Source organism: Xiphophorus couchianus, chromosome 9 (assembly GCF_001444195.1).
Source record: "Xiphophorus couchianus chromosome 9, X_couchianus-1.0, whole genome shotgun sequence".
NCBI classification, from domain to species: domain Eukaryota; kingdom Metazoa; phylum Chordata; class Actinopteri; order Cyprinodontiformes; family Poeciliidae; genus Xiphophorus; species Xiphophorus couchianus.
In genome coordinates, this window is record NC_040236.1 from 15,547,854 (window position 1) to 15,573,482 (window position 25,629).

Below are 25,629 nucleotides of genomic sequence, written 5' to 3' on the forward strand. Positions count from 1 at the left end.
CTTGACCAATCAGCTATAAGGAGACGACTCTCGAGTAGTGACGTCATATCCGATGCGGAAAACGGACTCTCTTTATACATTATATCTTATCATTGCTTTTGATGTGCTGTTATTTAATGTCTTTTTACACTAATAAATACACTAAATAAAACTTTGTAAAGTGTCAATTAATGTTGTATTAGAGGAAAAGCATAACTTTACGTAACTTTAAAAAAAACAAAACACTGATTTAATTAATAAATTGGAAAAATATTCAGATTTGTACAGGTCCGTGTTTGTGTTAATCTCAAAATGTACTAATAGAAAGATGCCCTTTAATTCCAGTGAATATTTGATTTTGTATTGTTTTGAATCAAAGGGGACAACAGAAGTAAACACCTACATATATATATATATATATATATATATATATATATATATATATATATATATATATATACACAGTACAGACCAAAAGTTTGGACACACCTTTTAATTCAATGAGTTTCCTTTATTTTCATGACTATTGACATTGTAGATTCACACTGAAGGCATCAAAACTATGAATAACACATGTAGAAATATGCACTAAACAAAAAAGTGTAAAACAACTGAAAATACCCCTTATATTCTAGTTTCTTCAAAGTATCAACCTTTTGCTGTGATTACTGCTTTGCACACACTCTGCATATTTTTGATGAGCTTCAGGAGGTCGTCACCTGAAATGGTTTTCACTTCATAATGTGCCCTGTCAGGTTAATAAGTGGGATTTCTTGCCTTATAAATAGTCATGAAAATAAAGAAAACCCATTGAATTAGAAAGGTGTGTCCAAACGTTTGGTCTGTACTATATATGTATATATATAGGTTATACACACACACACACACACACACACACACACACACACACACACACACACACACACACACACACACACTTGTTCATAGCAATTCTTACTTTGCATTTCAAACTGTGATCTGGCAAGTAAAGGTACTTGTCGGTGAAAAGAGAAAGTGTGAGTTGCTCCTCTTTGCCAGCAGTTAGTTTAAAGATGAAAGAAAAACAGGGTAATTTACCCAGTGAACTGGCCGACCGCATTGGTTACAGTAATAGGATTGTTCTCAAGTGTGAAGGGAGGCATGTTTTCCACATTGATGAGTTTAATTCTGCCAATAGTGACAATCTTACATTTATTCCAAGCCTTGCAGAACAGACTTACCCATTTTTACGTTAAAATCTAACGTAACTTAGTTTACTTAGTTTTATTAAGATAAACACGTTTTTGTCATCGGTGAGGCAGCTCTTTAAATTAGGTCAAATAAAAGCAGGGGGTTCGTAACTGGAAGTTTTAAATTCAAGCTTCTAGCACTCCTGTAAACCAGTTAACAAGGACAGAAATGACAATAACAACAACCAGTTCAGTTTAAAAAATCCACCCAGCGGGTTTTTCCTGTCCCGTTTACTGATTTGTCCCAACAGGCCTAATGATAGTTTGATCTTGCAATCATCGGCAAAAGTAAACAACACGTTAAAGTTCTTGTTCCTTTGGGTTTTTATGAGAAACTTTTGTACTCCTTAAATTAAAAAAAAAAAGAAAAAAAGAAGTAATCTTTAGAGAGAGGCAACTTGCGTCCCAAATAACCAAAGTATAAGGACAAGGTTTTTCCCCGATGATTTGTTTCTGCTAAAATAACTGATTTCACCAAAAAGAAGTTTGCAGTTAAGTTTTCTATTACTTATGTGCATATTTACTAAATAGACATTGAATAACCCACCATAACTAGCAACTCAACATCTGGTCCATTTGCCTGTACGAGTATGTGAAATGTTATTTTCAGTTGGCATTTTGTCAAAATGTGACAAATGTTCAAAGGCTTCAAGGGGACGAAAACCATTTCAAGGCACCGTAACAGCAGCCATGGCCGACTTCACCTGTGCTACCAGTAGATGGGGGTATGGTAGGAAGTGAAGCCGGGGAAGACGCTGCGCTGGAGGTTTGCTGCCCTCCGCAGGCTGGTTCCCGGTAAATGTGCTTCTTTTTCGGAGATAAAAGAAAGACACATTTCAGTGTTGACGAAGGAAAGCACCGTGTAACGTTGTAACACGGGTGAGGCTTGTCATTTAACCACGTAGAAATCATAATGTCGACATATTGCCTTGTGCTTGTGAGCACCGAGACGCCTTAGAGCGGCTTAGACGCGCTTTTCTCGTCGGGAAAAATACAAATAGCGGCCGTTTCACGTGCGCGAGTCTCTTGATTTTTCCGCAGGAAACGCAGATTTACCGCTAAACCTGTCGGTTTTGTTCTCACCGCTCTTCAAAATAGTTATTCAGCACCACCACATATAAGTTGATGCTTGGTTTTTTAGCAATGGTAACGGAGAGGTAAATAATGGCTCGGCTGCACGTCAGACCAGCACGTTCAGTTCAGAAGAACCAGGGAGAGTGACAAGGACGGGGAGAGGGAGAAAGAAAGGGGAGGGGAACTGACATTAAAGCAACACAACAAGGAAACTACACTGCAGAGCCACAGACGCCTTCATTTTATGTTTTTGAATAATAGCCGGAGCTAGTGAGGCGAAGTGTCTCAGTGAAAGGCTGCCCCCGGAGAGCTCCAGCTTCAAGTGTCCGGGGAGAAAGCGGCTTTTGGACCGAGCTGGATTTAAAGGCGCTCTCCGTCGCTTTCACAGGCATGGGTGAGAATAATGAAAGAGGGCTTTTAATTGTGATTCTGAGAGAAATTAACAGAAGGGGGGGGGAGCAGAAGCGGCGTACATACAGGCCTCTTCCTGCGGACAGAGCCTTGCCCTGTAATGGGAAGTGGAAACAATAAATGCCAGCACAGTTTAGCTGTAATTAATAAAATGCCCATTTAGATCATCTGCAGATTAACAGCGACTCTTGGGGTTGCCTTAAGTGTGCTATTTATGTAGCAGCATACGGCAGTGCAGTGATGGAGGCTGCCATTACACTGAAGTCATACTCAATACAACAATGGATCATTACTCATAATTTAACTTTGATATATAAGAATTTCCTACTATCAGCTTATGAATAATTTTTAAAAGTATTCATGCTTCATAACAAGCCATGATGCTTGCTTTTGCTTTTACATGTGACCTGAGCACATTTTCTGGGTTGAACTGTTTCTGTCTGTGTCCTCAGGATCAGAACCACCAGGTTCCCCGCAGGTGGTGGAGGATGGAGGCGAGGAGGATGAGGAGGAGCTGAGTGGAGGCGAGGAGGCAGAGTTTCGGTCCAGCTCTGGAAGGGGCTCCCTGCTGACACGGAGGGGCATCACCCTGAGAGTCCTGCTGAAGGACGGGCTGGTGGAGCCTGGAGACGGCGTGTTGGCCATCCACTACTTGGTAATAACACACATCATCGCTTTAGAGTGAAGAATATAGCCATGGATGTAATCTCATCATCTCCCTCTTCTTCAGGGCAAGAATTTTGTTGGGGATCTGCTGAACGATGGCAAGATCCGATGGGTGGAGACGGGTCAGATCTTCAACTCCCCCAGCGCCTGGGCGACACACTGTAAGCGTCTGGTGAACCCGGCCAAGAAGTCCGGCTGCGGCTGGGCGTCCGTGCGCTACCGGGGGCAGAAGCTGGCTCAGTACAAGACCACCTGGCTGCACAAGTATCAACCCAGCGCAGACATGGTAAGGAGAGACAAGGGTCTCTAAAACTCTAGAGTTGAAATCAAACATCTGAATCCACATTTGGGTTTAAGTGTTTCTGAACAGTTTTAGAGTTGATAGTTTCAGCTATTGCAACAATCTGCTGTAGAAGTGACATGACAAATGTGGACAAAGTTTTTAAAATAATAAGTTACAAAAGAAAACCTAAACAAAAATTTAATTCAACTTATTCAGTTGGGAAGACATTCTTAAAAGCAAGAATCATCTCTGTGTTGATAACCTTACAACTTCAATAAAATATGTATTTAAATCTCCTACTATGTCAAAGAGGTTTTGTTAAGCATATCTTTTTCTTAGCATGATATCATTTTTTTTTCACCCACTGAATGATTTAATTTTTCTGTGTAAGATCATTCTACCTACATACTAGTTTAATTTATTCAAAAGCTTTTTATTCATCTTTATTGGGGGATTTCTTTTTTTAGATGGCAATGCAGGTTTTAGGAGGCTGGGGGGTTGTGGAAAAAGTAACACACAAGCAGTACATAAGTAGCAATATTTACACATAATGTAATTCATTTATTCATTTGTTTTGCCTTGCATTTCTAATGATTGCAGAGCATGGTGAGTGAGGAAGATGATGACGAGGATGAGGAGGAAGGGAAGGCAGCCGTGCAGGCCGATGAGAAGAACAAGAACAACAAACCTGGTTTGCATGGTCTCTTCTCTTCTCATATCTTCTCCTATCTGATCTCCATTAAAAGCTGTTAACATCTTCATTTTGTTACAGACGTAATGGTTTCACGTCGAGCTGACAGGGAGAGGATTCCCGTCAGATATTGCAGCTTAGGCACCAGGGATGCAGCCAGGTACTGCCTGCATTACAGTAGTATTTTTCATATATGTATATATATATATGCAGTACATATAATTGCGATGTGATGCACACTTTGCAACATCCACAGAGATCCACACACGCTTGTGGAGCTGTCGGCGTTCTCGGCCATCAACAGATTCCAGCCATTCAACGTAGCCGTCTCCAGTAATGTTCTGCTGCTAATGGTCAGTTTTCAGATTCTTCTGAGCAGCATATGGATTAGTGAGACGCTAAGTGGCAAAGTCAGATATTTGTTTGCATTTCTGCAGGACTTCCACTGTCACCTGACCACCAGTGAGGTGGTAGGGTACCTCGGAGGGCGATGGGACACAAACACACAATGTGAGCCTGATGATACTCGGAAAAAATTTATGGCAGAAGGTCAAACTTTGTGTAAACAATGTCTCTGTTTTGTAGTGCTGACAGTCCTAAGGGCTTTCCCCTGTCGAACCAGGCTGGCAGACAGAGACACCGCGTCAGCTGTTGAAGAGGAGGTGAGACATCAGCAAACATTATTTTTCAACATGCACTCTTGTCAAACCACTGCACACATTGCTGAATGTTAACACAGCGACTGGTCTCCAAGTGGGATATTGGGCCAAAAAGTGGGGTAATTAACAGAACAGAAAAATGCCAAAATCTTTTTGGAAAGTTTTTGGTATACATTCCTGCTCCAAAAACTTTTGGAGCAGGAATGTATACCGTATCCTTGAGGAGAAAAAAGTTACTTTTGCAGATTTGTTCTTTTTTAATAGTTAAGTTTCCTCCTTTTATAAACTTGAAAGTCAATTAAGAGGCAGCTGTTTTACCATGTGCTCTCAAGTTAATAAAAAGGACGCTTGCCTTTGTTTTCAGATCTGTCAGAACCTGTTCATGCGTGGGTTGTCATTGGTGGGCTGGTACCACAGTCACCCGCGAGGTCCCGCCCTGCCGTCCCTGCAGGACATCGACTCCCAGATGGATCACCAGCTGAGGCTGCAGGGCTCCAACAACGGCTTCCAGCCCTGTTTGGGCATCATCTGTGGTCAGTAACCACTTTAGATGTGGTGTAGTTCAACGGGAACATGGCCGGTTGTTGATCTGATTTAACAGTGACTGCAGAGCCCATCAAGCGTGTTCCCTGATCTAGGACAAAAATATTATGGCATCAGCGTGGAAATTAAAACTTAAAAATGAGTTCAATCACTCCTCCAAATTGGCTACAAAGTGGCGAAAGGACACATGTGGATGATTTGGAGTTATCATGATAAACCCCCGACCTCAGTCATTTGTGGGCACAGCTGAAAAGATCTGTGCCTAAGTCACAGTATAAAAGGCATTTCTGCAAAAATACTGAGCAAATACATCTAAATGTCTGAATTTGAGAGTAGTATAAAACTCTCATGATATTCAATTATTTTGATCATTCTAACTGATCTAAAACAGGAAATGCTTAAGCAGCTCTAATGCCAGACAGGCAGAGAGAAAAAGATGTTTCTTTGTACACAGTATATGCAAATATCTATTTTTAACGCTGCTGTGAAACTGGTTTCCTGTATGGACTTGTGATTAATTTTGCAGCAAAAGAGTGAATGAAAGTGAGTTTATTCCTGTATAAGCATTCTTGTTTTTACTTGAGTTAAACTTAAAAATCTTAAATTGAATTTAACCTTTTGCAGGGCCGTATTACCACGGAAACCAAGGCGTGGCATCCACAATAACGCCGTTCTGGGTCGTACCGCCACCTGAGGTCGGAAACTAACTTTCACTTCTCACCTTCTTGTTTTGTGGTTTGCCATGTGAGTCTTGGTATGTTCATTCAGAAAGATAAAGACATTTTTGCTCATGTGTTTCAAAATCGTTTCCCCTCCTGTTTGTAGCAAAGGCCTAATGACTACGGCATCCCTGTCGCTGTGGAAGTCACTTACGTACAGGACAACTTTCTCACCAGCGACGTTCTCAATGAGATGGTACTGTTGATGCCGACCCATACATATAAAGCCAAAACTGTATGATTTAATTTTAGGTGCACCAAGTCACAGTTAAGGGGATTCATGATTTTTAATTTTTTTTAAATTTCCGCAGATGCTTCTGGTTGATTACTACAGGACGGCGCCCGATCTGGTCCAGTTCAACCAGTACTGGTGTCCTGAGACAACCATGCTGGACAAGGTTAAGGTAATGCATATAGAAATCAAACAATTGCCAGTAACTCTTTATCCAAGAGTCTGTTTGATAATGAGTCTGTTTCTGCAGGGCTCTCTGAGTTGCCACGCCCCCAAAGACCAGGCCTACTCGCAGATCTTAGAGCATGTCTATAGTCAGCTGAGCACCACGCACTGAGGTCTGATCTGCACGTGTGACGCGATTGCCCTCCGTCTAGAGCCGCTGCATTTCAAATGCCGTCACTGACTTGACCGATTTGAAGTTAAATTCTGCTTGAAAAATACAAAGATGTCTTGGATGATCTCATGCTTGAGTGACAATTTTTATATAGCATTAAACACACTTCCGGGACCGGACGGGTGCTAGATATGTGAACGTAGCTGCTGTTTGTGGTTGAGCTGCATTTTATAAGGATAAAAATAAAAATCGAATCAAACACGATCCAATAAAAATAAAAAATTTAACTGGACACTCTATGGACAGTAGACCTTCAGCTTGTCAAAAATGGACCTACGTACTGACCTGTGACTTTATCTGAACATATGCTCAGATATTAAGATATGGATGATTAGCACTGTTAAATGTCTTGTAATTGCCTTTATAGACTCAATGGGGATAGTAGTTGTGGGTACGCAGTGAATAGTGAAACATACACCAACAATGTATGCAATGGTATCGGTGTCTGACCTAAACACTACTCTGCAGTAGATCCCTTTTGTACTCCTGAACTCATATTTAAGGGTTGTGGCACGATTGCATCCTCTAGTTCAATAAAACAGACGTGTTTGTGTGTTAGGTGCACTGTATCGTGAACGTCTTCTTATCAGGTTGTGTGGAACATGAGCACTCTTTGCTAAGACAGATATTTGCTTCCTCTTGAACTGTACTGTATTTATTACTAACTGTTGACTACGTGGTTTACATGTATGCGGACAGAGCTATGCCTTAAGCCTGCTGATTGGTGACCCACTAAGGATTAAAATATACACACTGGAACCATTTAAACATGACTTACTGTTTGTTTGTTCATTTTGTATATGTATTGTTACAATGTTCTCATACTTGAAGTTTATTACGTTAGTATTACGCTGTGACTTACTACGTTAGTCACAGCCTAAAACGTCAATGCATTTGAAGAGAATTTTTATGGTATTGACTGACTTAAAGTAGAGCATAATTACAAAGTGGAAGAAAAATACATAATTTTCAGATTTTTCCAAACTAAATCCAGAAATGTTTTACATTTGTAATAAAGACTTTATACTATGATGTGCCTAATTAAAACCCAGTGCAATAACAAAGGAACAGAGCAGTACAAACGAAAATTGTGTTATAAAGTGGAAAGAGTACAGAACTTTAAACATTCAGAGACATGGACATCACATCTAAACTCACAGGCTGGGGTAGTAGAGAATTATGTAGAGAAACAGCTCAAATAACCATCGCAACTGTGGAAGAGCTTCAGGGATCTAAAACGTTGATGGCATAATCAAATCTTATTTGCAGTTTACCACAAACCATGTAGGGCGTTAAATGACACCGGCTGTAAAAGTGGAAGGCGGCGCTGTTCTCTGAAACATAGTGGCAACATCATGCTGTGGGGATTCATAAACACGAAAGCCAAGCAGAGTTGCTGGGAAGATGAACTGTGTTTAAAAGGTCATTTCAAGAGGCAACAAAGCATCTGAGACCGACTAACTTCAAACAGGGTAACTTTAAACAGACAGGGCTACAAAGAAATGGTTTGAATCAAATTACGCTCATGAACCAAATTATATACCTAAATTCAGTAGGTGCAGACTGTAGCAACATGTAAAAACTAATGTTTGCAGATTGAATTATTTTGTAAAGTATGGCCAAAAATGTCTCTATATGTGTAAATCAGGCAGCAAAATACCCCAAATATCTTGCACATGTAATTGCAATACTTTTTTGTTTTTAATTACTTGAAAGTTTAACACAAAAATCCAAATGCATGTTTTGTTGCTCGCTAAAATAAAATCTGAAAATAGATTAATATTTGTAGTTGGAGCATGACAAGATAATTCTGTTTAAGGGATTTGAATACTTATGCTAACAACTATTAATGTCTGAATCCAAAATTAAATACTTGATACTTTCCTCTTGACTTGATTCAAACATATAAATATTCAACATTTACTTTTTTTTGTCTTTTATTTTCTGTAAGAAGTTGGTAAACAGAAAATAAGAAGGAAGCACATACAAATATTGTGGTGATAAAAAAAAATTGCAGGTAAAATCTGTATCCGTAACAAAATGTAAATTAAATCTAGGGTACATACAAGGTGTAATATAGGTGTACATGCAATGATTATTTGAAATGTTTTAAGGTCTCTTATATAAAAAATAACACTATAGAGATTCATTTATTGCAGTTTAAGGAGAATGTAAGACTGGTTAAACAATTACATAGCCCTTTAAGAAATTAAGTGTGACTTAAAAAAGAAAAAAAGATTTGAATATATTAAAAAGATAGAAAACAGTTTCCATGGAGCTACTGATGAAATATTTGATCAGTCTGAACATGTCCAGGAAATTGTCTGTAGTGTCATCAGTGTGCAGAAACGTGCACGCATGCACACATAAAAGTGCCAATGGGTAGAAATAAAAGCAATACAATTCATTACAATTTCTGAGTAAACAGGTAAGATTTGGTTGCTCTTAGTTCCCCTTTTGCTCTCCAAAGGCACTATCACATGCATGTTGGACTCTTGACTAATAATGTTATCATTACAGCACCTTTCATGTCCGTTAGCCTTGAACTACATACAAACATTGAGACGTAGCATGTAAACGTATTGAATGAGGACCACACACAGAGATGGAAGAGTCAGGCAGCTGAGTAGAGATGAAAGGGACAAAATAAGACACAAAACACTGAAAATGATTAAAAAGCACAGAACTGACATTCACAATTAGAACTCCACCTTTACAATTCAGAGATAAATCGTTTGGCAGCCAATTGTGGCTTAAATTCATCCAATCGGACAACGGTTTAAAATCATGCCAATTCCCTCGATGTTTTCCCTTTTAAATATTCCTCATTCTCACACACTGAGCTGTGAATGTTGGATAAGATTTCACCGGCGGATCTGGACAGTTCAGAACAAGAAGCCAGCCCTGTTTGAACAGTCAGCCAGAGACAATAACACATCTATCATGTCCAACGTACAGAATAACAGGTTCAGACTATGATCGGATTCACATTCTCTGAGGCATGAGGACAGACAGCAAAAGCAGGACAGTTAGTGGTGAATATAAAAGACTAGCTCGCTGCCAGCAGCGTCATGTATTCAGGCACTGCATTATGTTACGTGGTGCCAAGAACAGGGCTCAAAAAGGCCTTAAAAAGAGAAAAAAAAAGTTGAACATGCTTCGACAAGAAGGTCAAAAACTACATAAATACATGCCTGTGTTATAAGATTATTGGCAAAGCAACCATTTACACTAAAATTAATGTTTTTATTGCATGTTTACAGACTTTTTGGCTCTGCCTCCTTATTTAAACAAACTGACAAAAAGGTGCAACCTCTGCATTTACCTTTGGGTCTGTGTATAATCATAGAGAATGTCTGTAACATGTTAATCTCATCTGAAGCCCAAGGTGCAATTACATTTCCTTGCACGCGGCGTCAACCAGTCAGATTCCTGAAAATGGTGAAGGCATCGCAACGGAAACACTGAAAATAAAGGTAACTACTGTTAAATATGTTAGCTGCTGAACAGTCACTTGAAACGAACAAATAAAAAAAAAAAAAATTAAGTAAGGCCAAGATTTTAAAACAGTCCAAATGTGATTATTTGCCAATAAGCTTCTTTTTGTAACACAGCTACTGCAATAGTATCTATTCATGGGTAATATCAATTTAGTGGAGGTGAAAGTAATTTTCTGTCAGGCCAGAAGGTGGCGTCAAGGCTTGCACTGCAGTACTCTGATGGAATCACAAATATTTTCTGTTTTGCAATGATACTATTCAGTCAAGTTCTCATGAGAGTCACTGTGAAGTTTGAGCTATAAAGCTACTCTACTGTTAGGCTGATCACCCACCTGTGTCACAGAGACTGCAGTAACACAAAAATAACAACAAGGATCTGTGAATCCACTTATGGTAATAAGGGAACTTAAAATCATTTCTGTCACCTATTTGTGATGAAAAATGTATTGCTCATCTATTTGTCAACAGTTTGTCCCCAGGAAATTCTTGTTTACGGTCAGATGCACGATAAAAATGTTTTGTCTCAGTCATAGTCTGGCTGCTTTTTACTTTTCTGTGGAAAAGGTTGGTGTTCTGCTTTGACATCACATCCAGATCTTGTGTTTACAAAAAGTGCTCACTCCTGGTGATGGCGAGGAAGCTCAAAGTGAAAATGAAACCCTGGTAGACTGTCTCATGTCTTCCACTTGTCTTCTTCACCACACTGTTTACACGTCTCAACTTCTCTTAGCGCTTCCGTTGTTTTAGTGTGGCAATGGAACGAGGACATCCACGTAGTTGAGAGGGAAGAATCCCGACTGGCCATTTAGCATGCCTTCATACCAGTTTTCATCGATTTGATTGGTCAGGATGATGATGTCGCCTTCGTGGAAGCCCAGCTCTCCCTCATTCTCTGGCTCGAAGTCGTACAGGGCCTTACAGCTCGGCTGCTCTGGGGCTGGTAGGGACGGGAAAGAAGAAAAGATGAGAATTACAGAGAAAAACAAGGGTTCCAAAGCAGATCCAGTTATGAAAGAATTGAGTCACACACCACGTCTTTAGCAGGATATTTAAACCTTTGATGTTTGTGTAACATTAACACAGCTTTAAAACAAGTTAAGGAGATCTGCCAGGAAGAATCTCTGAGCATAAACATCCCTGAAAACCAGATTTCTGCTGCTGTTCTCTTCACTTTCTCTCGCTCGTCTCTGTGACCTCACGCAGATCAGCAGCAATTTACACACAGACAAACTAGGCTTTTTTTTGCAGCTGAACAATTTTCTCATTGTATCACGTTCACGCAACATGCTGCCGGGCAGGCTAGAGATGGGGAGAGTTTGGTCACTCACTCATTCACTCAATACAGTATCAGCTCACAGGGGCAGAAAAATAACACTTTGTGCAAGAGAATACAGACAACTTTAGGGAGGTGTTAACACACATTTGCAATACCAAACATGTTGGACAGTATTATGGGTGTCTTAGCTCATCAATTTAAAAAAAAAAAAAAGAAAAATGGGATCAGCTTTGAAAACATTTGTAAATATTTGATCCTAAATGGGAAAAGTTAATACATTGTTAGATATGACGGTTCATCTTTCAGCATGCAAGTCACTAAGTTACAACCCCATTAAGTCATGCTTTGCTTCAGATAAAACACAAAACCAAACGCAAACACAGGTGGAGTCTTAAAAATATGTCAAACATGGAACTTAGAGAGTTTCCAGGTTTAAACATTTGCATTAACATTGAAGTTACTAATGAGATCAAAACAAATTTTCTGATTAAACATTAATGACATCATTCTTGCACAGTTGGACTTAAAAAAACATCTGGAAATTATTTAGCATAATGTATGACTTATGGTTACAACTAGACAATGTTCCCACTGTTCTCCAAGAGCTTCAGCATATCAGCTATGTAAGGTCAACAACGTATAGGAATTACGAGAGGTTTAAATCCCTGCCAAATGTATTACCAATAAGAGGGCATGCGAATGCCTGAGGCTCATAATATCCTCCCAAATATTGCCTTGTGATTAGAATATTACAAAGCCTGATGTTTATATGACAACTGTAAAACAGTATACTGTGCAGCTCTATTGAACAGGATACCAGGCTAAGAACATCACGGTCCTGTGTGGCTGCTGATTATATTTTGACTCATTTTAATGTGAAACTAAGGCTAACAACTCACAGTTGTAACACAATTAGATGCTAAAACCTACATATACAAATAATACAATTGTCATATGTAGAAATAGATGTGTATTTTGGCAAGATTAAATTTAAAGTTTTAACCAAGAGGTCGAGTTTTTCAGCTGTCTGGCGTCAACGAACAAACAGCCTGTCTGCAATATGGCCTTCTTTGGAGTAGCTTTCTGACACGATGTCAACAGTAGGTTACAAAACACCACAGCAGAGCTAAACTTTAGCTCCAAATTTTGAGGGAGAAATTTAATCCTGTTGTGGCAGCAGATAGGTTTGCTCAGAGGAACTGGGGAAATAGAGCAAATCTGTAGCTGACATGGAAACAAAAACAGTCGGATCACTGCAATTCTTGTTTATCATGATTATGATTATTATTATCGCATTTTCAGTATATGCAATGTCATAATCTGGGTACTGCATTTGAGCTACAACATTTTAGGCACTGTGCATTCAAACTCTTCTTGTTAATAATGCATTTTGCCACTAGGAAAATCTTTTATTGTCCACAGCTGATCTAGAGCTTGGTGACCAGCATGCAAAAGTTTAAAGAGTGGTAAAGAAATGATGATTAGAGGAGGGAGAAACATCTGCCTTGCAATCAAAATTGTCATCGCAATTTTGAACAATAACATTACACATTTTCCTAAACTTGTGCAATCATAATTCTTTTCACCAATTTTGTAAAGTCCTCATTTACACATTTTGGTCAATTCCAACATTTCTTTAAAAATTACAAACAAAACCAGTTTCCCCCCCGCCCCCCACATGAACAGTAAAATGAAACGAGTTTCTCAGAAACAGCTCAAAGATAGGAATATGTCTCTTTTTACACTACCGTAACTCTTTGAGCAACAAATAAACCAAACTACCAAAAATTACAGGATACAAAAAAACTGAGTGATCATCACTGACTCTGTTTTATTATTATTTGCTCACAAGTGCATCATTTTGGAAAACATCCACTTCAACGAGCTGCATTCAAACTAAATAAATGTATCCAACATTATATTTGGGAAGAGAAAAGCTCTGATGTAGTGTTATGTGTTGGCTGGTTAATCCTTTCAATCATTAATTTTGACTACAGAGTAGACTCAGGTAGCCTTTCTGTCATAAATTATTATTTATATTAAACGCCTTATTTTTATATGCTCGGCTACACAAAGTGGGTGGAAGAGCAGTCTGTGTCACAGCTCTGATGTTATAAAAACAGAGGACAAATATTCAGATAAAAATGGCAATGCAGCATTAATATATTAGATTCAAAACTAAGCAGCGGCAAATGAGTAAGAAGAGATCTTTGGTAAATTTTAACCGTTTTTCCTCCCCGAAATATCCTAAAATCAGACAGCAATATTTTTAAAATTAAGAGTTAACATTAATAGAACAAAAATACGTAATTAGATTTATAAAATGTAATAAAAATCACACCTTGTTTTAGTGTAGTTTGGCATCTACAGGATAGGACGAGAGATTAAAGCAAAACCACACACTTGCTAAACAAGACACAAAGAATACACACCACTGATAACAAGCATCTATTTCCTGAAAATCTAATGAGAATCTCACTCATACACATGCACCCCTACACACACACACTCATGCACCATTCCAAGGCTGCAACTTGGACACATAGTCGGTGACTCACACAATCCTAGCTTCCGAAAGGACAATGTTGCAAAGAGAAAGGACCGTTCTGCTGATGTCACAGGAAAGAGGAACAAGGTCAGTGGAAGAAAGGCCAGCCAGATAACAGGGTGGGACAGAGTCACCAACTGCTCACACTGACATTGGTCAACAGCTAAGTGATGTCACTGCAGCATCCAAAAAGTCAAACGCTCAGAAAAGCCTTCATCAGACTAGAAGAGTAAAAGAAAAAAAGGCGAGAGGAATTTCTCTATTTTCTTTTGGCCTCATGGTACTTATTAGCTGCAGTTGTTGAGCAATCATGTTGGCAACACACAGAGTGTTCCTGTAAGATTTCAGGGATTTTTATTAAAGGCACAATGCTCTGACGCAACCATCTCTTTTATTTTATAGAAACAGCTGGATGCCTTGTTATTGCTGGAACTTCGGGAAAGCAGATCTTGTTACAGATCTAACCAGTCACATTTCACAGAGGTTTTGAAATCTGAAGCGGGTAATGAATTTATTGATTTTGTAATCTGCGTCTTACCAGAGTTGCGGGAGGGAGGGGGCGCCATTGAAGATGTATAACCTCCGTTGGAGTGGTTGTTCTCGCCGAAGTCAAAGATAGGTTTGGGTTTAGGTGTGTACTCTCGTCTTGGCCGAGACTGAGCTTCAATCATCCTGTTTAAAAAGACATTGGAAACAATCCTTATAAATGAATTAGCTTAAATCCACTGTACAGATTTGTAGCGTCTCAGAGCAGAGACGACAGTCACTTGAAGAAAAAGTGTTGTTTTGGATTTGTGCATCTTTTGATTTGATTTCTGCACCAACCTCTCTTGCAGTTTATCTGAGAGCTCCTCCAGCACTTGGACGGCTTGTTTGTGATACTGAAGTTGAGACTCAACGAGAGATGAAAGCTGGCTCACCTGCTCTATCTGCACACACAAACAAACATGTCATAAAAGACACGCAGACTCCTGTTGCCAAGTTTATGAAATAGCATAAGTCATTTTAAGAGATAAACAGACCAAACATGAAAACAATAGGTTCAAAAGCAAAAGTATCTTCCCACATTCAGAACTAAATTAGATCCAGACAAATGTAAGCTAATGTTAACTTGCACAGCTATTTTATTTGGGTGTTTTTTCTTTGCATAGGGAGAAGTGTTTACGTAACAAACGCTGCAAACCGGAATATTAATAGCCAAAACTAACATGCAATGGCAGGCCTATGATTATTTCCATTCGTCGGAGGAGCTATGGGTCTGGAGAGCCACTTTCTGCGAATGTTAGAATATCAATTATGTAGTACAAAGTGATGAAACCAAAAATGATGCATTTTTTTGAATGTCATTCAAACTATTACACTACTAATTACAACAAAATATGCTCCAGTTTTTAAGAGCTTAGGATAACATCATAGGAAGTCTGAAGATCAAAACTTAACTTTTAGCAAACAGAATTACTAATACAGACGTTGTTAGACATTCCCACTCCCTGACAGAAAGAAAGCTGAAATTAGAGTTCCAATCACAGCATTTTCAAAGAATTCCGTTGAATCTCTCTGACTAAACTGGTATCCTAATTTCTGTTATTGGTGTAACGCGGTGGTGCCCAAAGTGGGTCCTCGAGGGCCGGCATCCTGCATGTTTTAGTTCTCTCCCTGGTTTAACGCACCTGGATCAAATGATGGCTCATTAGAAGGCCTAAGAAGAACATTGGCATGCTGAAAAGGTTGTTGGTACTACCAGGGAGAGAACTAAAACGTGCAGGATGCCGGCCCTCGAGGACCGACTTTGGGCACCCCTGGTGTAACGTTTGTGATTTTATGGTAAACACACTCATAGGTGCATTTTGTATTGCCAACGTTGTCATTAGCTGGAAAGTTTGCTGGTTGAATTAAGAGGAAAAAAAGTCAACGAGCTAAACGCTAGCAGAAGCAACATTTGAGGAAGTCAGATTTCTACAGCATGAAAGACCAAGAGAAGCTGTGCTGGGTAAAACGTAGGAAGAAAGAGAAGTGCAGATACAGCTTGTTTTGAAGACTTGGTGACTACAGAAATATAACTAAATCTCCCTAGAGCTACAGGTGTATGTTTGGACTGGACCCTTAGATGGAAGGTTACCAGCCTGCAGGATGTTCTGTTCAGAGCATCCATTCAAAGATGGATGATCCATCCATCCATCCATTTTCTGTACACCCTTGTCCCTTAGTGGGGTCGGAAGGGGTGCTGGTGCCTATCTACAGCTAACGTCCCGGAGAGAACCCACGCATGCACGGAGAGAACATGCAAACTCCAAGCAGAAAGACCCCTGGCCGGGAATCGAACCCAAGACCTTCTTGCTGCAAGGCAACAGCTATACCAACTGCGCCACTGTGGTGCTGTATACTTCTGTATATTTTTAGGAGGCTTAATAATAATAAAAAAAAAGGAAATCGACCCCAAACCCACTGCAGAGTTAGTCATGTAGGACAAAAATCAGAACACTAAAGTAGGGCATAAATTGTAATGTGTTATTTGGCTGCACTTTAAAGCTACCAAATTTTCAAGCATACAGATAGTATTGATTTGGTGAAAATTAATGTTGTATGAATTGAGACTCTGTATAAACAAAAACCCAATCTTAAATGACTGATTTGAAGACTAAACAAAAGACATGATATATACCATCACATGTATGGACTCCTTAAATTCAGCCATTTACAAGTCTTTAGTATCTGACTCTTCCAAGTGTTGTGACACTGCCTGATAGGTAAAATGATCACAGGTAAACCACTAAATACTATAGTTACTCCATATGCAGAGTGGGTGTGTTTGGTTGAGTTTTATTGATCTAATGAGCAGAGTTTATGTTTGTCCTGTGGGTGTGTTTGACAAAACACCATAAAGGAGAGAAAGAAAAATACAAACTTTCAGAGTAGCAAATGATTTGATGACATAAATAAAGTTCAGTTTTCCGTGAACCTGGTAAATTATCCGCAGTAAATACCAAAGTACAATAAGTAAACAACATAATGATATAAACATTTCTGTGAGAAGCCAGAACTCTGCTACTTCAACAACTATTTTATTTCCTTCCACAGTAATTTGAGGAACTTGAGTAGAAGGATAACTAAAATGGGTAAATAAAAAAGCTCAGAAAAAAAACAAACAACTGAACCTCTGGATTAGGTTACAAACTCTGTTGTATTAAAAATAAAACCAGACGGTTTAACTGTGGGAAATGCTTACATCAGTCTCCAGCAAGTTGTACATGCTGGTCTCAGCTACTTCCTTTGACTCATGAAACTTCTCCAGGGCCTGTCGAACTTCCTCATCTGGAATCTTGCCCTGACGCTTCTTCTTGTAGTCGTAATCCAGCCGACGGCCTTCAAGCTTCTTCAGATGGTGCTGAATGGGGTCACAGTTACAGGTTAGTTGCCTGTGCTTTTTGTCAAAAGAACTTTTTAAATGTAATATTTCTTATCAAAAGCATATTTTTACCTGAATCTCTCTAAGGTCCTTGTCACACAAACTTTGTAATGGATCAATAAAGTTCTGTTTAACATCGATGTCTAGAGAGTCCTTCACTTCTGCTAACCGTTTCATGGCCTCTCCTACATCCACTAGAGCAGCGCCTGGATCACAAAGACATTTAAGAGTCAAACATAATTTGTAATATTATATGACAAACACTCAGTTAAACCTTTAAGGTGTAAATAAATAAATAAATCTCCAAGGCATGTATGTGAAATTGTTAGAATAGACAAAAAGAACCTGATTTACATTGTGTGAATAGCTCCCATGCAACTCGTAAATTAACATTTAACAACCAGATGCATCTATTTGGTACACTATGGAAGTTATAATTAAATACTGCTGAGAATTTACAACCAAAAACAAGGACATCTACACATCTCACCAAAGTTAGTGTCTTCTCCGAGTTCCCTTCCATACTTGGCCATGCACTCTCCTAGCAGGCCTTCAGCCTGAGGATAGCCTGGGTTCTTCACCTGACCACGAATCTTTGACATGGTGTTCAACATGGACAGTTTGGCCCGTGATGCTATAGAGGTAAAATAAAGAGGAAATTACTTCAATAGAAGTGTTACAATTGCATAGATAGATCAATGGCAGCGGTTTTGTTTTCGAACCTGGGTTGGGCTGAAGGTACTCCGATGTTTTGGAGATCACCTCCGTTACTGCTTTACTGGTCACATCAACTTTCTGTAAAACACAGCAGGTAAAACATCATGTTGCATCTGTAATTTGCCAAATTCGACAAGGAGATAAGGAAATAATCTTTACTTAGATGTATCCAAATGCTAGTTATACTACTAACAAGAGTAATGTTTGCAGTGATACATGACCTCCAAAGTTATTTTTTCTAAGAAGTTTTTTTTTTTTTCCAGAACACGCTGGATATCTGGGAAGAAAATCACCAAATGTTTCAGAATCTTTTCCACTATTATGTCCCTAAACTGCTTGTTGTGTCTGGCTTACAATGGAAAACCCAACAGTTATGAGCAAAGGAGCAAAGTGTCTGTTAACAAGGTAGAAATTGTGTTTAATGCAAAAAGTCCTGTTGGCCTATTTTTTTTTTTTTTTTACATTTTCAGTCCAGTTGACAATTATACTTTATGGACTTTTCCATTTTGTCAAAAGCCTAAACTTTAACAACCAAAGAAATAATAAAACTGCATCAACCAGCAACATTTGCATTGAATGTCCTATTTTCGCTTGTGTACTATGTAAAATCATTCAGTTCCACAACTTTGACGTATACTTTATCTCATACCCGTTCCAGGTCTCTGAAGTCATCATCTAGTTTGGTTCCTTCTGCCCCACCAACTTTCTCACTTACCATCTACAGGGGAGAGATTGGAGGACAGAAAGAAAGAGTGACAGGAAAGAAAGGATGAGACGTGACAAAACAAAGTGCAAATTTAGTAATACCACATATGCGGTATTTGATCTGAGAGGAAAAAAGGTGGAAGTGCATTATGAATATCCAAATAGTGGCTTTGCAACATTTGCATCAGTGATGCACAGTTCAATGTGTGAAACCTTTTATCGGTGTAGCAAAACCCATGAAACAAAATGACTTGTGTAAAAAAAAAGATAAAAGGAGTCTTTAACCAGTTAACTTAAATACTTTTATCTCTAACAAGTAGCATCTTACAGGCACTCTCTTATGATTCTCTTTAATTACATTCTAAAACATCTTGTAGTCTGAAACAGAAATAAAAGCCTCAGCTACAGACAACTGTGTCCAAATTTCCCCTGACGCATCACTCTTTTGTTTTAAATTTCAGATCTGTTCAGCAAAAATCCACCCCGAAATACCCCTTGTAGTTTGCATCACTTTCTGCAATAAATCTACATCACAATACATTTTAAAACAGTGCAAAACACACAAACAACAGCTTGAAACAGATCTGTTTTACTCTTTTTAGAACACCAGGGTTAACATTAAAATTTCCTCTCCTGCAGGAAACAATTCAAGCTGTACAAATACTAAAGTCAAGCTGAGGCTGTGAACAGGAAATCTAACTCTGAACAACACGTACTCTGCACAATGTGGTTTACATTTTCCATAGCACTAGAGTAAATGTAAAACAGGCAAAAATAAAATAAAAACATACCCTTACCTGTTGGTAAAAATATATATATAAAGAAAAACTGTTTAAGCTCCATTTGGATTTAAATAATGTTTTCCTTGAAGGAAATGTTTTCAATAGGATCTACCATGCAGTATTTTAAGATGTGAACAAACTCTAGTATAGAATAGTTTAATGTAAACATCCAATTCATAGTTTAAGAAGTAATGTTCATGTTCTTAGGTTTAATTTAATGATCTTTTAAAGAGAGAAAAACATTTGGCTTATTCATCTACTATGTAACTCAAAGTTGTGACCTCTGTGTGCTAACTGAACAAATACGATATTTAAAACTTTCAGCTTTGGTCACATAGTTTAACATAGTTATTTAACATTTCTTCCACCTTAAATTTTTTAAATATTTTTCAAACAAGAGTGCCCTATGCTGATATTTTCAATCTGCACCATTTATGTATCTCAGGCAGGCAGCACATGACCTGAGACCTGAGGGATTCAGTCAGATAGTGAAGCTGCAGGGGAAACTGAGTTAAATTATTACTCATATGCAAACAAAAGCCATAAAAGTATGCAGCACAAAAGTTCTATTGTTGGCGTTTTGGTATAAACAAACCAAAGAGCTGCAAAGAGAGATTAGTGTCTAACAGGAATCTTTTGTCATCTTTATAACTTCATAAGTCCAAATACTTCTCCCTTATCACAAAGGTTTGATCAAATTTTGTTTCTTTTTTCAGTTGACAAAGCCTGCAAAGCTGATTTCTACAGAGAGAACTGACACACCAGGAAAACCAAAACACCTTCAGTGGTTTAAAGCTCACAAACGTCAAACTAAGGAAATAACTACAGCATGCATTATGCTATCCATGTTGAAGTTATGATATGCAAAACGAGGAGTTTGGAGTGCAGAATATGAAAACAAGACAGCAGTGCAGGAGGGGTGAAATAAAATCACTTTTAAAGTCGATGCTAAAAATGATAGAGCTCTGCCAACATACCACCTGAGAAAACTAGATGTCAGGAGGAAATTACTCAGCTGACTACATGTTAAAAAGCTCTGGTGTGTCCACACACACCAGCATTTTCAGGTTGATAGAAAGCTGACGTCCACTCCTTCGGTAGGCTTCCCGCACTCTGGTGAAAACATCAGCCTTCTAAAATGTTTAAGTCAGGGTCATTCCGCTAGTGGAAAATAAGATGTAGTTATTGTGGTATTTTTCATGTGCTGTGAAACCAGGTCATTTTCTGCTCTCTGAAAAGTCTCCTGTTTCAGCCAGAGCTATAACTATGGACGGCACCATTGTTTTGACCAATGTGTTGATAAGAAACTGAGGCTGTATCTGTCTCAACGTTATCTCTGTGGAGGACATTTACAGTCAGTGGACCCAAGAGGTAAAAATGTCTCACCCCATGAGGAAATTTGCTCATCAGTAAATACACAAATTAACCAAGTTGACCTTTCCATCTCCACTCATTGGTTTGGGAGCAACACATTTAAATTTCACATTTTAACACCCGGCTGCACAGTGGCGCAGTTGGTAGTACTGTTGCCTTGCAGCAAGAAGGTCCTGGGTTCGATTCCCGGCCGGGGTCTTTCTGCATGGAGTTTGCATGTTCTCCCTGTGCATGCGTGGGTTCTCTCCGGGTACTCCGGCTTCCTCCCACAGTCCAAAAACATGACTGTTAGGTTAATTGGTCTATCTAAATTCTCCCTAGGTGTGTGTGTGTGTGTGAATGGTTGTTTGTCCTGTATGTCTTTGTGTTGCCCTGCGACAGGCTGGCGACCTGTCCAGGGTGTACCCCGCCTCCCGCCTGGAACGTAGCTGGAGATAGGCACCAGCAACCCTCCCGACCCCATTAGGGACAAGGGTGAACAGACAATGGATGGATGGATGGATGGATTTTAACACCCTTCTAGGAAGAAGGATAAATCATTAATGATCTCTTCAGTTTGCAAAGAGGAAGGAACAACTCCAAACAACTAGTCAATGTGGATTACAAATAATATTGAGAAAGGTACATACTTTCCAACATTATGCTTTTTTATACATTCTGAAAAAAAAGAATAGATACACTACTGTACATCCCATCAATTTTGCTGATGTGAATTGTAAATGCTCAAATAAAAATTGAGTAATTTCAAGCTAAAGCATTCTTTACTTTTTCAGAATCAGAAAATCTATAAGGCTTTCCATCTGCATAAATCAGATTTCTTAAACTAATGAAAAATGTTTTGATTCCCAGCCAGTCGTCTTGAGGTTTCTTATTGACACCTGAAAAGGTTTTCTATATTTGGTCACATTTAGAAGTGGGCGATATGGACTAGGAAGTTTTATGACAGTAATATTGTCATACAAGCCACGATAAAAACTATTTATTATATTTTTTTTAGGTAACTGCATGACTATGACTGTGTGTCAGCAATCATAGCCCCAAAAACATAAATAATACTCTTGAAAAACATTTCCATTTGTAATGTGCTTCGTTATGACACTATCAAAAAGTTTGATTTGTGTCACTAAACTGCACATGGTAATCATATTTTCAAACTTATTGGCAATGCATACATTGAACAAACTGTGGCAAAACTGTGGTTTATAAATATCATGAATTGGAATTTATTGTGACAAAGATAAATCAAAACTCTTATCATGACAACGAATTTATCACAATAAAGCAAAACAATACAATAAATGGCCACCCCTAGTTGCGTTACAAACAAAAAATAATGTAATTTTTTGGAATGTCAATCAATTGCAGCTCTAGCTTTTTGTTTAGGTGAACATCCATCCAGCCTTCGTGTCATTTACTGCCTCTCACAGGTTTCCCTCCTCTAATCAGCTTCATCTCTCTTACTGTTCCTGCAGAAGCACTCACTCAGCATAACAACGTTTCACAGAGGGGATGGTGTGCAGGGTAACTTGCTTTGTGGCATGAAGCATTTTGCCTGATGACCAAAAGGTTTAATCTTAGTCTCAGATGGTCAAAACAATTTCTGTCTGTGTCCTTTATATGGATTGTGGTTAACTCTAAAATGTAAATCTTCTTCTAACTCGTATATAAAGGCCAGATTTGTAGAGTGCACTTAATAGTTGTCTATTTGAGAAAATGTCCCACTTGTACTGTCAACTTCTTCAGCTGAGTTATTATGAGATTAAATTATACAATTGGATTATTTAATAATTAGACGGTTTCTGAACGCAATTAGTTACACTGGATTATATTTAGAAATATCATGAATTGAATCTTAAAGCACACTAAATTTCTAAGATTTTTGTCAAAATTGCGAAATCAAAAAAGTTCCAGATAACCAATTTCTATAGGCTGGACTGTTGTAGTTGCACAAAAATGCCCACAAACAGTTTTTTAGGACCTTTTATTCATCCTACGCTGTTGCTCTATTTAAGACTCTCATGTTTTAGCACACAAAGAATGGATTTGTCACTAGTAAACTTTCCACAGTGTCGTCAAGTTAAACACATCAGTGATGAATTTAAAGGTTGGAACACTGGCAAATTACTCATGTCAGGTAATAACAGATTTAAGAAGCAAACTTAACAATGTAAAAAACCCAAAAAAACAAAGGTGTTTCAATTGATTTGTAGGATGTTCAAAAAAAATCTATATATAAGAACACAAAACGTAACGGAAAGACCTCTTCAATATTCTCAACATTTGCATAATCTGCAAATCCCTATCATCATGGCTGCCCTGCATCTGTAGCATGCCGTCACACTATATCCTGCACCTGTCAGGAATGATTAAAGACAATAAAAAGCAATCTGAGGATTATGTTACAAATATCATTCCTGCAAACCAACTTAATCCCAAATCAGATCCACACACCACCCACTAATCTAGTCTAATCCTTTCAGATTGAACAGTGGTTTAGCTCTTAGAATGATCGACATCACACAATACAAAAGAATACAGAAATTGCAATGTGTGTGCCACTCTTTTGCAACTCATCATGTCGTTAATCCATACATTTATACAAGGAAATTCAATGTAATGCAACAGAAATTACAGTTTTGCTCAGGTTAACATTAGAATCATTATGTCTGAGAAACCAAAATGATTTACTGTTAAATCTTAAAGCCTGCCATACAAAAATACTCTTGTCTAAGCTTTATGTATATCAACAATTTCATTTTCTGTGAAAAATCACTTCTTGTGTTTAACCAGTATATTTCCCTGTCACTGATTTATTTATTAGAATTTTCTACCTGTATATTATTATATCACCCTTGAGAGACATTTCAGGTTTGATATTTATTGTTTAAAAAAATGCAGAGACAGTGAAAGACAAAAAAATAAACAAAACAACCTGTAAGCATATATATAATTTCCACAGCCAACTTTCCTCCTGTGAATAAAATCTGAGCTATGTGGAGTGTTATTGCCTTGCACGGAGTTTTGGCAAGAAAAGCCGCTGCAATGCAGTGAAATAAAGAGAAAGCACACACTGTCCACCTTCCCTTCGCTGCATCCATCCCTTGGAACAATTCTCATGCACGGACCTACTTTATCTCTTTTTCTGCTAATCATTTTCACTACAGCAGGCCCTGTCCTACACGACAGCTAAATCACAATATTTCCCCTTAACTACAGGGATCGGGTTTTGTTCCTGACAGGAAGCTGGGGCAGAAACCAAATGTCTTTCCTGCTTAGATCAGCAGGGGTAGGGAGGAAAGACACAAAAAAAATCTTTTTAAACAGTCTCCTCCCATGACTGGGAGAGATGCCCCAAATTAAAAACATTCACATTAAAACTGAGACAAGAAAACTAACGTAGATTTTCATGTGTAATGGAAGGAAAATCAAGTTGTTTTTTTCCAGTCAGACATACTAAACATCATTGAAAATGGGATATTTGTGTTTTGAATATGATGATACATTCGAGAAAATGTTTTACTACTTAAAAAGAGGTCATAAAACCACATTTCCTTGGATCAGCCCTTAAGAGTTACGCTGCTTTTTTATGATGTTGTTTTCTCTTTTTACAACACGACTCTTCCTTCAGCAAACACGTCCAAGATTCCTCACAGTTTGCTTACCTACATAATCTAAATTGTTGCATTTTGTAAACAATATATATACATTTACAGGGCAGACTCCACATTTTTAACGCGTTATTAACCAGTTAATTGGGTCCAATTGACGTATAAGTGGCTTTTATTAAATTTACGGTAAAATAAAGAGAGCAAATGAAAAGTACTTTAAACATTTTCACCCACTAAAACAAGTTGTCAAAAACATCCACCGTAACATAAACGAAGCGGACGTTAGCCTCACTTTGTTTGTTAGCTCAGAATGCTACATGCGTTCGGCTAGCTGCTAACGGTAACGGTTGGAAAAGTTTCACAAACCTGACTGGCTTTATAAAACTGCTTCTTCAAACCCGCCACAGACATGTTGAAAGCCGGCTGTCGTCTGCACGTCTGCCGTTGGAGGTGTAAGCAGGTCACAGTGTAGGAAAAAAAAAGTTAACGTTACAGTTTGTCAGAAAATGGGCCAGTGCAAAAAAAACAAACAAAAAAAAAAGAGCAAAAGCGTCGAGGGGGGAATCATAGGTCTGCTGATCCGTCACTCCAAGTCGGGACACGCCAACTGACCACGTCCACAGTGAGAGTGGGTGCTGCCACAGTCACAGAGAGCGGGGCAGAAATTATATAAAAAAATATATATAATTTAATAGTCTAAACTCGCAGCCTGCTTTTACATCTTCTCTAAATCTCTGTCAAACACTAAAAATATTTATTTAACTGTGTAAATGTCGGCGACGGAATGTTTTCAATAAATGAAACCACATTGCCCTCTGCTGGATACACGA

General features: G+C 38.5%; 2 protein-coding genes across 4 annotated transcripts; one reads left to right on the top strand and one right to left on the bottom strand.

Moving 5' to 3' along the window:
- Positions 1-1,918: 1,918 nt before the first annotated feature.
- mpnd (MPN domain containing) lies at positions 1,919-7,651 on the top strand. 3 transcript variants are annotated; one of them, XM_028027517.1, is made up of 13 exons: positions 1,922-2,026; positions 3,146-3,348; positions 3,424-3,645; positions 4,243-4,333; positions 4,415-4,493; positions 4,590-4,686; positions 4,771-4,843; positions 4,919-4,995; positions 5,357-5,525; positions 6,160-6,230; positions 6,361-6,450; positions 6,566-6,658; positions 6,737-7,651. In XM_028027517.1, the coding sequence occupies exons 1-13, from the start codon at positions 2,008-2,010 to the stop codon at positions 6,821-6,823; spliced, it is 1,371 nt and encodes a 456-aa protein (XP_027883318.1). In that variant the 5' UTR covers positions 1,922-2,007; the 3' UTR covers positions 6,824-7,651. The 3 variants fall into 3 exon arrangements, with proteins under 3 accessions (XP_027883320.1, XP_027883318.1, XP_027883319.1); XM_028027518.1 differs by lacking the exon at positions 1,922-2,026 and adding an exon at positions 2,121-2,676; XM_028027519.1 differs by lacking the exons at positions 6,566-6,658; positions 6,737-7,651 and having other exon boundaries at positions 1,919-2,026; positions 6,160-6,279; positions 6,361-6,456.
- A 1,151-nt stretch (positions 7,652-8,802) lies between these two features.
- sh3gl1b (SH3-domain GRB2-like 1b) lies at positions 8,803-25,364 on the bottom strand. Its single transcript, XM_028027520.1, has 9 exons — positions 25,166-25,364; positions 18,980-19,048; positions 18,336-18,408; positions 18,104-18,247; positions 17,686-17,819; positions 17,434-17,592; positions 15,033-15,136; positions 14,746-14,879; positions 8,803-11,320 (listed from the first exon to the last, which is right to left on the bottom strand). Exons 1-9 carry the CDS (start codon positions 25,208-25,210, stop codon positions 11,127-11,129), a joined length of 1,056 nt encoding a protein of 351 aa, XP_027883321.1. The 5' UTR covers positions 25,211-25,364; the 3' UTR covers positions 8,803-11,126.
- Positions 25,365-25,629: the final 265 nt, after the last annotated feature.

Bases quoted from the DNA above. Each gene is read 5' to 3' on its own strand.
- mpnd (XM_028027517.1), top strand. The intron at 4,494-4,589 runs GTACTGCCTGCA...CAACATCCACAG, and splicing joins GGCACCAGGGATGCAGCCAG to AGATCCACACACGCTTGTGG. The intron at 6,451-6,565 runs GTACTGTTGATG...AAATTTCCGCAG, and splicing joins GCGACGTTCTCAATGAGATG to ATGCTTCTGGTTGATTACTA.
- sh3gl1b (XM_028027520.1), bottom strand. From the start codon at position 25,210: ATGTCTGTGGCGGGTTTGAAGAAGCAGTTTTATAAAGCCAGTCAG. The intron at 19,049-25,165 runs GTTTGTGAAACT...TCTCCCCTGTAG, and splicing joins AGTTTTATAAAGCCAGTCAG to ATGGTAAGTGAGAAAGTTGG. The intron at 17,820-18,103 runs GTGAGATGTGTA...TTTGTGATCCAG, and splicing joins CGGAGAAGACACTAACTTTG to GCGCTGCTCTAGTGGATGTA.